Raw genomic sequence first — 11,857 nt, 5'->3', positions numbered from 1 at the left:
AAATATTTCAGAAGTGGTCACCAAAGTACTTGAGATCAAAAGGAAAGACCTGACTGTTTTCCTAGGTCATGAAATTATGACCAATCTTCATGGGGTAGAGATGATTGTTTATTCATAATTTAATTTGGAACCTGGTCTTGGACTTGAAATAAGCCAGATGATGGAGAAGAGACTACCTTAGTCCCAATTGTTATAGTGCTTTTGACATCATTGAGGCCAACGAAATATGGAGCCATCATTGCGACTGCAGGTGTGTACTTCCTCCTGCCTCATAGCAGCTTGTGGCCTTGGGCATGGTACACTGCAATATGTAGAGGTGGGAAATTAAAGCAGAACTACTGTGAAGTAGATTTCCAGAATCAGCAGGCTAGCCGTGGCTGGACTTATTAGAGATGTTGCTGGTTTTGACTCATCCATCATTCTGTAAGTAATTCTTGCCCTCTTTCTTCTAAGTAAGCTTAAACAATGCACTCTGTTGAAAACCTTGTTCAGACAACTTGCTTCTTTGGTGATATTATTTTTACACATGAAGTGAATGGACCTTTATTTATGCCTAACTCCCAACAGGAAGGCCAGATGTTACTGAGAAGTACTTTCTAAGCCTTACTCTAGAAGAAAGCAACTGCACAGTAGGCTCTTATATCAGTGGTTTTGAAAAAGAAGCCTTCTCATCCTGGAGATTGACAGTGATGTCTAGAGACATTTTTCATCATCTTAGTTGACCTAAGAAAAAGAGGAATAGTACCTGAGTATAACGGTAGAGACCATCAATACTGATCCACCTCTAAAAGTAGATACTGATATTTGACTGTAATGATAACACAGAAGTTGATGGCTTCAATATATAAATACTGTAGAAGGAAGTAGTATGCTATTGTTTCTGGGAATCTGCTATGAGTTACATGACTTGAGTGAATTTAAACTTATCTCCAATTCTGGAAACATAATAGACATTGAGAGAAGATGTGGATCTATATTGCTTTGATAATTTTGTACCAATTATATGTAACACCTTTACAATTTTTCCAATTACATTCATTAAAAGTTTAATGGAACAGAACTTTTTTTTTTCAGAATTCTATCACTAGAGGTGAATGGATTTTTCATGCTGAGACATTTGCTGGTCCATCCTGCTGAGTGTATAAATTATTGATATGTTACAGTTCTGTTTTTATCTATCTGTGAAATAAAATTAATGATGAAACCAACATCAACATCATTATAAAAAGGAAAGGAAGGTTTTGATATAGCAATGGAAGTCGACAAACATATAATCTACTGAGTCATGTGATCACAATTAAAGATTGGACTTTACAAATAACAGTGCCTAGTGATACTTATATTTGATTATGGGCATCATTTCTGTTACCCTAATCTATATGAAAGTCCAATATGGTTAAGACATCCCACTGTGGGGTACAAAGTCTATAGTGCTGGCATTTTTCTTCCTACACCACCTAAGAATAGGACTTAAGGAAAATAACTTAATCTCATAAGTGTCCTCTTTTGTTAATATAGCTTAATTGTATTACACTGGCCCAGTCTACCTACAAGGTTATTGTAAAGCTCAACTTCAGTAAGAAAATAATCTGAATCTTTTGGTAGAATGGCAAATGAATGTGTGTATTATTGTGACCAGGCAAAGCCAGGCTACATAATCCTTTCCAGGACAAAAGTCCCTTCACCCTCAGTATTGAACAACAGGCAAGCATGTTTATATTCTTGCTTGGAATGAAGTTGAAATGGTAGTGTGCTGCTGTCCTTGCTATGAGGCAAATATTGCCTATTCAGTAACAAGAGTGTCTGGGAGACCGTGACTACTTAAGATCAGCATAAATTTCCAATATACTAATCTGTCTCCAGAGAATGACTTAAAAACACTCATTAATTTTAGCACCAAAATTTCAGAATAAGTTCTGATAATCCACAGCCAGATAATGACTTCAAGTTTAGAAACTTGTGTGAATGTAATTATTTAATTGAAGTTTTTTATTAGAAATTATATATTCACTACCACATCTGTACAGTGACAGACCCGATGGTAGCAGGCAATGGAAGAAATAAAAATTGTTTGATAACTAACGAAGAATCACCACTGATAATCTGAGATAGGTAATCCAATGTAACTTGTGTTTCTATACAGTAGGAATACTCCCACTGTTGTTGATGTCAAACCTACTCCAGTGGGAGGGTGTGACTTCTGCTTCCATTCACCACAATGAAAATGACTATGGTGAGGCATACCTCAAAGACTTGTTTGATCAAGCCATCAAACTGTCAAATGACACCATGGCTCTCACTATAGAAATGCGCATGATATTTGTAAGTATCTCACTTATTTCTGATGTCTTCAGCCAATGATTCTAGTATATTTCAGTAGAGATCTAGTATATTTCTGACAATACAAGTTTCATACAAAAAAAGAACACACACGCTACTGAAAAATAGGACAAGGAGAATGGCACAATTTTGTGAAATTACAAAGACTTTAAAAGAATTCAATGACTTAGACATGATTTTCCTCCAGTAACATGATGTTTTTCTTAAAATAAATTCTTAAATTGACAAGTGTAGCATAAAACTCAATAGTTATATCTCAGAAAGAGATTTGATTTCCTTATGTTATTTGCAGGAGGATGGTCTCTATTGGTGTCTTCAATTGGCAGAAATCCCATAGAAGAGAAGTGTAGGATAGTGACTTGCATAGAATGCAAAGAACAAATACAAATTGTACTGGTGCCAGTAAGGAAATATAAAAACAATATAAAGCCTCTTAGAAACTCCTAAATACCAGGGGTCATTGTATAGAAGTTTTGTAGGGGATGCTTATTAGAAAGAGGGCAGGTTTAGAAGGAACATGGTTTGTCACTTTCCAGTGGCTGCATGTTATCTGTTTGAAGCCAGGTGTTAATGAGGAGATAACCGAGCCAGAGAATGCATCTCTGCATTTTCAGTAGGCACACACTCATTCTATGCTCACTCACAATTTTCCTTTTATCCCCTCATGCTGTTACAGTTCTCCGATGGCTTCTCCTCAAATATGTTCAGAAAAATTGTAAGTACCTCACTGATTCTTATCTTCTTCAAAACCAACCAGCCAAAAAACAAACAAGAAAGCAAAGAAACAAACAAGTAACAACCCAGAATCTTCATACTATGATTTGGACTGTAATTTGAATGAGGAGAACCCTACAACAATTTTCAAGACTATTCCTCCAGAAGTTAAAGAAAACCATACTTAAAAAGAGAATAAGAAGGGGGCAATCTGACAAATCTTTGGGATATCTGATTGATGAGAAGGGGAAGAAGAGAAGAGGAGAGAAAAGAAAAGCAGAAAAGAAAAGGAAAGGAAAGCATAGGAACTTTAATGTGATTAGACTATAAAGCCTCAGGAATCATGTCTAAGAATTACAGTGGGGTGGAAGTCTTATGTCCCAGGCTTCCTCATCAGGATTCTAGCTCCAGTGTCTCTTCTCACGTGGTGTACTGCTGCTTTCCTATAAAATTTAACTGCATTTTAATGCATGTGCACAGGGACTACAAACATAAATAGGACCCCATGTCAGACAAAGAGAGGACACTAAGCTAATGGCCTTTTATGAACTCTCAACTGCTAGAAGTCATTGTTGATAGGTCTCAGAAGCCATAGTTTCTTTTGTTGGAGAGTTGGTTTAGAACTGAAACTAGATTTTTCTCTAACTGGTGGTAATATATTATGTGTTCAAGATCAGTAATGGCAAGAGAAAATGAAGAATATAACAGCATCCCAAGAATATCTGTATTTGAAATAAATATGTGTTTATATTGTCTTTTTAATCCTGAGATTTTTTTTTCTAGATAGGATTTCTCTGTGTAATTATGGCTGTCCTGGAACTTACACTGTAAACCAGGCTAGCCTCAAACTCACAGAAACCTGCATTCCTATGCCTCCAAAATGCTAGGATTATAGGTGTGTACCACAACCACCCAGCTCCTCAGAATATTTTATTTCTCATTATTGTCTGATCCCCTTTAATTCTGAACATTCTTAGTAATCCATTAAATTTTCACAAAATAGCTTTCATGAATATTACATCAAATGTATTTAAATACTATATTTAAATTAATATATTTATGTGTTTATGTAATGATGGATACATAAACATTAATTTCTATTTTATGTTTTTAATTGATATTTTTATTATTTTATGGATAAGTATTTCTTATCTAATTATTAATAAAGATTAATAAATTTATACTTACTATTAAAATTCTATTCAAATGTTATGTTTAACTTAGTATGGTACAAATTGTAAGCATTCAATGTTAGTAAAAGAAATATCTATAATTTTATAATACCTAGAAGCATTTCAATGTATACAAACACAAAATAAAGATTAATAAATACAGCTAAATAGAAACTATGGCATTGGGATCATATCATAAACAGATTTCCTTTGAAACATTTTATAATTATAATTTTAATATTTTCAGCTTTTTCCCACGAAACAAAAATTACTGAGGTATGAGAATAAGAGAGCATAGTAAAGGGGGGGGGCTGAGAAGTTAAAAATAATTTGATGAATACCAAGTTGAGATTACAAATTTAATAGGAAAATATAGGTAAAAGGGTAACTTTTCAAATATCCGCATTTCAGATTTTATGTAGTGCTCATGTGTAAAAAGAAAAAATTACAGAGCTATTGAATTAATCCATATGCTCATCATGGATTTATTTACTCAATCCCCAAATTGGAACTAACTCAGTTTCTATTTTACCTTTTTTAGGTATTGGATTTTCTTAAGGACCATAAGCACATGATTGAGACTCTCAACAGCTGCCACACATTTTCCCTCAGTGTTCCAGAAACCTGGGAGGAAGCCAGAAAGATCTCAGTGAGTCCTCGGGTCAGGGTTTTCACCTAAATAACTGAAGGGACACCTTGCTTTTGCCATTTCTTGGGTTCTTATAAACACTAAAATTAAACATGCAGAAGAATGGAATAAGAGTGAGCAATTAAAGAAAAACATCTATGAGGTAGGTGATGAATTATAAGCTAAACTAAATGTTAAAAATTATTGTAGGAGAATCATAAAACTCCATATGTGACCCAAAAATTTCTTATTATTTGGACATTATTTATTATTATGTAATAAATAATTATTATTTATTAACTTAGTTGGGTATCCCTGGATAAACAAAAACAAAAACAAAACACAAAAACATTTCTGTCTTTTCTTAAGGCATGGAACCACAATTGTCTTCATCATCTATCATTTATGTCTCCTCACTGGAGATGAAATTCTCACTACTGACTCTCACACAGACTATTCTTAATTCTCACAACTCTCCTGCTTCTGATTTTTCTGACTTTTGTACTTTCTACTGAGGCCTTTTCTGTACAAATTAGTCTTATATTTATATGTAAAGTTTCTATACCCTCACTTGTTATGAGGTCTACGTATCCCAGCAACTGCATTTATAATTTTTATGATCTTTTTCTTCTGATTCAATGCCATAATTTATCTCCTAATGAAGTAATTTGATGTCATTTTGAAAATAATAAGAACAGGGGAAGGAAAACGGTTAAAGAAAAAAGGTAATGTTTGTAAATGTTTTTAGTGACTTACTCAAGGACTAGGCAATTTCACAGAGTATTATTATTATTTTTAATATCACTGAAAAAAATTCCTCCTAAAAGCAACCTGAGTTAATAAAAGTGAGGATTTAAAAGATTAATGTAAGTGGTTCTTTTCCATGACTAGTAAGAATGGGTATCTGTTATTTATCCAATTCAAGCCTTCATTCTTAGTCACATGGCATCAAGCTCCCAGCAACCTCTATACCATCATCATTTGATGTTATCAAAGCTATTTGTACCATTGTACTTCTCCTGTCCATGCTGACAAATAGATGGTTCTGCTAGAACATCTATCACTACAGGTTACCTTCAATATATCTTTCTATTGTTATTCTAAAATAATCTAGTTATCATAATTTAGTATGGTTATGATCAGTCTAGTTTATTAGAATGGTTAATCCGAGTTAAATGATTTATAATTTGGACTGGAGGTATCTGTCTTTCTGAGTCACAAGCAAAGCCTCAGATGCCTGTGAACAAGCAAAACAGCCAAGTATGTAAATTTTACATGCAGAGCAGGTGGTAGATTTTATGTGGACAGCAGAATATGATAAGTATTCTAGATCATTACAAAAAAGTAGTTCTTTATATAAGTTGTTTCATTCTGGCAAAATATAAGTGAATGGTTGAAATTTATAGTTGTATATCACTTTTTATCCACATGAGTAGTTGTGTTAATTCATCCTTTCTAATTAAAAACATGCAACAAATTCTTGTTTATTTCATCTATCTCAATATCGTTGCTCCTTTTTGATGAATAGCTTGAAGACTTCCTGAAAATTATAGTCAGCATATTGAATTCCTGGAATAAACCGCTGTACCACCTAGAGACTGAACTCCACTGTATGAAAGGTGCCCCTGATGCAATTTTAATAAGAGCCAATGTCATCAGGACCCTAAACAGAGAACTTCTAGAGACTATCCTGATGATACTCAGCAAGGTAAGCACTCTTCCTGCCATCCACTTTACTCCTTCATAAATTATCTGACTTCTGTAATAAATGAGAAATTTTGATTCATAGCACTTCTCATGAATACAATGTAGACATTCCATCTTACATGCAGCTGCATTACAATGATGGACATAAAATGAAGCTGTTCTTCACAATCATTTGGAGAGTAACTTTTCTGAGCAAAGTGACATATCTTGATTATTTTATTCTCTCTAATCCCATTCACCCCTGGCCTGTCTACCACCTATTGAGAAAACTGTCAATAGTGTTTTCATTGTCCCTTGGATACACAAATCTACTTTCAGCATACAATTTCCTAGTCCTCTATCTAGTCATGAAATATCATACTTTAAACTTATTAATTTATTGTAAGAAAATGTATACATTTATCTCCAATCTAGCTTTTAGATTCCAGATTTGTAGTTGTCTGTGCTAGATCTATGGAAATCCATGTTTCTGGCCAACATTTTATAATAGTACTATTTCACTAAATATAATTTAATATTTAGAATGAGAAATGACAATAACATATAATTTGATGTAATATTAAGTGTGTGACTATGCTTTTGGTCATTAGGTTCATCCTGGAATGGAGGCGAATACTGACTACCCTTTATGGACAGATCTGGCATCCTTACAGGCAACTAACAAAGAACGTCAATTTTTTGCTCTTTATAAATTGTTTTACTGTCTGCGTGTTGACACATTTACCGTTGACCTTTATCTCAAGTACTTGATGTGCATGCTTTATAGTGATGACATCTGCACCTCTGTAAAGTTTTATGAAGATCCTTGATGGACCGTAGTTTCCAAGTTTCTTATCATTTTATACTTTTCAAGGTATGCATGAACATAATGGTTCTCTTTCATAAAATAAAAAGAGACACAAAAGCACCTTACACTATTCCCTTCCCTTAACATTCTTTCCATTCAATTATGCCTGTCATCTATATAACACAGGTGATGCCAACTTATGGAGTTGTGGGTGTAGGCTGAAAAATAGATGGCAATTCCATTCTGTGAGATTTGTTTTGTGTAATGGAAGTTTATAAGAAGGAATTTTAAAATTGTGGGAAGTCTCTCCATTGCGACACCTTTTCAAAGACCTCAAAGTGGCACATAATTGAAATAACAATTTTCACACAGATTTATTGTGGTTACATGTATTATATAGACCCAGAAAAACATGACTAGAAGGGATACATACCAGAGAGTTTAAAACACCCCTTCTTTATTAGGAGAGGATGAGTAGAGTTAACACTATGGGTTTCCTTGTAAGACGGCATTTGAAGAAACAGCCTCTCTGTAGCAAGAATACCAATAATGCCATTAAACAGAAATCATCCAACTCTAGAATCTGATACATCAAAAAATAGATTAAAGAAAATTCACAGTGGATATACTCAGAAAACATCTGTATGTACACTAAAATAATGTGTATGTTAATGTGACAGTAACCACTGGATCTTGGTGCCAGACAGGGCCAGCTTGGTGAAGAATGTGTCGCCTCTGTACAGGTGATGTCTTCAGGAAGGTTGGAAACTTCCAGTTCCCTATCTATCAGAGCATCTGCTGTCCCCCAGGTCAGTGGAGACAGACCTGAGTGTCTCTTGCTCCTGTTGTCTTGCCTCAATCCACTCTGTCTCTGGCACACCATGTAAATCAACTAGTCATAGATCAAGGGAGGGAATATTGAGAGATTGTACTCTAATAACTGTGCTTAAGAGGGAACAGCCCCCACCACCCACTGCAAGACCCCCATGCTCAGTGAATCATATAATAAAAGGCAGGTAATTGACCAGTGAAGGAGGGTAGTGACAGAAGAGGGTGCTGGAAACTAGGAGATATAACAGGGATGCAGCATCTTTGTGTGTTGGCCTGGGGTCACTGTCAGGATTATACAAGTCTCCATGCTTCTGGTCTTGATGATGCATACTTTAGTGTTTGTACTAAGTTACACACACTGACATGGAAATATTTGTATGCATGTATAAATGCATGCTGTTTCTCCATAAGCCAATTCAATTATATGATCAATAGATTTGGTTTAGAAGATGTAATGCATGGTATCTGAAGTGAGCTTAAGCGAAAGGGAGATTGAAATATTAGATACTACTCAGAGCCAGGAAGCTATAGAAACTATAGAAAGGCTCATACAATTCTCTTGAGCTGGCAGGATCATACTGAGCATGAGTACAGTCCTTGCTAGAAGTCTTACTTCCACCTGGTGTCTGTGAGGGATAAGCAAGGACAGCTGGAAAGGGGGCTAGACAAAGCTTTTGTAGGTCACTCACAAGTAGGGCCTGGAAAGAAAGCAGTGGAGAATACTGAACCCTAGGCCTTGCACATTGACTGACATATCCCACTTTGGTTGCTGAGGAGACCGTGGTTCTGAGGCTGCTAAACCACACGAAGACATATCTTCCTGGCTAGGCATCATGGGCTATGAATAAGGCTGTTGAAATACTGTTGACCATGCTGGGGCCTACTGCAGATAAGAGATAGATAGATAGATAGATAGATAGATAGATAGATAGATAGATAGATAGATAGATAGATAGATAGATAGAGATAGATAGAGATAGATAGATAGACAGAGACAGAGACAGAGACAGAGACAGAGACAGAGGTGGGTATTGTTGGATGGAGTAAGTATACTCTCTGGGGGCATTGTTAGAAAACTGAATATGTTGGGCAGCTGCAGGTAGCCCTGGGGAAGCAGGATTTAGTGAGTAGTTGGTATAAGGATAAAGGTGAAGTAATTGGAAGTAGAGGGAGGCTATCCTGTATGCTAGATTGCTGGAGATACTGAGAGAAAGTTTGGGGTGAAACAGAGCTGAGGATAGGCCAGAAAAAAAGCTGATGTGCTTTGGTAGAACATCATTTTTCTGAAAGAGTTGTTGTGATTATTTGCCTGCTGTGAGATTGTGCGATTATTCAAGTTGATGAGGAGTGGGTCGGGAGTAGAAAGCTATGTAGTTATTGAGATTAATGCTGAACAGTACCAGGGAGAAGACCCTGGTCAGGCTGGAGTGAGGTGACCTGGTTGTGCTTGTCTGAGCCACTTTGTGCCACACCTGGCCTAGATAACATTCCACTATGATCTTTACTGCTATAACCTCTGGTAAGGATGTAGATTCCGTTGAGGCATCTGGACTGGTGACAGAGCCAGACAGTCTGGACTGAGCCAGCTGAGGCTGTGTTGCTCAGGGACATGGCTCCAGGGGTTTGAGGTCACTGTCTGTGCTTCTCTGGCAGCTGCTTGAGCTCTGGCCCAGAATTTCAGTTTTTCCATATGTCATTTAGATATCCTTTCTGGCAGACCACTTAGGCAGACCATCTCTCTCAGACCCTTTGGTATTGTCTCTGTTTTCCATTGATTTACACTTTCAATGAAATTCTAACCAAGCTATCATTTCAGTCCATACTTGCCTTATCACTCTTGAGAATTAATCTCTGTTCATTAAGATGTGCCCAGCCAAACATTAGGTGAACCTCAGAGAATCCCTCAGAGGAGGAGGGGAAGGATTTTAGGAACCAGAGTGGAGGGCAACAGGAGAGCATGGCACACAGAATTGGCTATACAGGACTCATAGAGTCTCTCAGAGACTGAAGCAGCAATCACAGAGCCTGGGTGGGTCTGCACTGGTCCTTCTGCATATGTTAATTTTTATTGGGTATTTTATTTATTTATATATCAAATGTTATTTCCTTTTCCCGGTTTCCATTCCAGATCCCCACTCCCATTCCCTTGTCTCCTGCTTCTATGAGGTTGCTCCCCCCGCCTCCTGCATCCCCACCCTGGCATTCCCGTATACTGCATCAATGAGCCTTCACAGGACAAAGGACCTCTCTTCCCATTGATGACCAATAAGGCCATCTTCTGCTACATATGCAGCTGGAGCCATGGGCCAATCTATGTATACCCTTTGGTTGGTGGTTTAGTCTCTGGGAGGTCTGGGAGGGGGGATATGGTTGGTTGATATTGTTGTTCTTCCTATGGGGTTACAAACACCTTAGGATCCTTCAGTCCTTTCCCTAACCCCTCCATTGGATCCCCTTGCTCATTCTAATGGTTGGCTGTGAACATTTGCCTCTGTATTTGTTAGGCTCTGGTAGAGCCTCTCAGGAGACAGCTAAATCAGGCTCCTTTCTGCAAGCACTTCTTGGCATCCCCAATAGTGTCTTGGTCTGGTGTCTGTAATTGCGATGGTTCCCCAGGTAGGACAGTCTCTGGATGGCCATTCCTTTAGTCACTGCTACACATTTTGTCTCTGTATTTCCTCTCTTAAGTAATTTGTTCTCCATTCTAAGAAGGACTGATGCATCCACATGTTGATGTTCACTTTTCTTGAGCTGCATGTGGTATATGAATTGTATCTTGGGTGTCAAGAACTTTTGGGCTAACATCTACTTATCACTGAGGACATAGAATGTATGTTCTTTTTGGATTGGCTTACTTCACTCAGAATGATATTTTCTAGTTCCATCAATTTACCTATGAATTTCATGAATTCACTGTTTTTAATAGCTGAGTAGTATTCCATTGTGTAAATGTATCACATTTTTTGTATCTATTTCTCTGTTGAGGGACATCTGGGTTATTTCCAGCTTCTGGCTGTTATAGATATGGCTGGCTATTATAGATATGAATACTCTGTTCAGAGTGGAGCATGTGTCCTTATTACATGTTGGAATATCTTCTGACTATATCTCCAGAAGTGATATAGCTGAGTCTTCAGGTAGTAGTATGTCCAGTTTTCTGAGGAAATGCCAGACTGATTTTCAGAGTGGTTGTACCAGTTTACAACTCCAACAGGAATGGAGGGGAGCTCTTCTTTCTCCACATCCTTCCCAACATCTGCTGACACCTGAGTTTTTGATCTTAGCCATTCTGACTGGTATGAGGTGGAATCTTAGGATTGTTTTGATTTGGATTTCCCTGATGACTAAGGATGTTGAAAATGGCTCTATGTGCCCTTGGCCATTTGATATTCCTCAGTTGAAAATTCTTTGTTTAGATCTGTACCCCATTTTTAAATAATATTATTTGGTTTTCTGGAGTCTACCTTCTTGAGTTCTTTTATATATTGGATATTTGTTCTCTATCAGATGTAGGATTTTTAAAGATCTGTTTGCTCCCAATCTGTTGGGTGCCCTTTTGCCTTATTGACAGTGCCCTTTGCCTTACAAAATTTTGCAATTTTATGGGGTTCTATTTGTAAATTCTTGATCTTAAAACATAAACCATTGGTATTCTATTCAGGATATTTTCCCTGTGCC

The 11,857-nt window shown here is 36.8% G+C and overlaps 1 protein-coding gene across 2 annotated transcripts; it reads left to right on the top strand.

The window, feature by feature from the left end:
- Positions 1-337: 337 nt before the first annotated feature.
- On the top strand, positions 338-7,473 carry LOC110308615 (prolactin-7C1). Of its 2 annotated transcripts, XM_021181040.1 has the most exons (6): positions 338-423; positions 2,144-2,322; positions 3,017-3,055; positions 4,768-4,875; positions 6,383-6,562; positions 7,152-7,473. In XM_021181040.1, exons 1-6 carry the CDS (start codon positions 393-395, stop codon positions 7,368-7,370), a joined length of 756 nt encoding a protein of 251 aa, XP_021036699.1. In that variant the 5' UTR covers positions 338-392; the 3' UTR covers positions 7,371-7,473. The 2 variants fall into 2 exon arrangements, with proteins under 2 accessions (XP_021036699.1, XP_029324511.1); XM_029468651.1 differs by lacking the exon at positions 3,017-3,055.
- The last annotated feature ends 4,384 nt before the right edge of the window (positions 7,474-11,857 follow it).

This window comes from Mus caroli, chromosome 13 (assembly GCF_900094665.2).
Source record: "Mus caroli chromosome 13, CAROLI_EIJ_v1.1, whole genome shotgun sequence".
In the NCBI taxonomy this organism is placed as follows: domain Eukaryota; kingdom Metazoa; phylum Chordata; class Mammalia; order Rodentia; family Muridae; genus Mus; species Mus caroli.
This window is presented reverse-complemented; position numbering and strand designations above follow the sequence as displayed.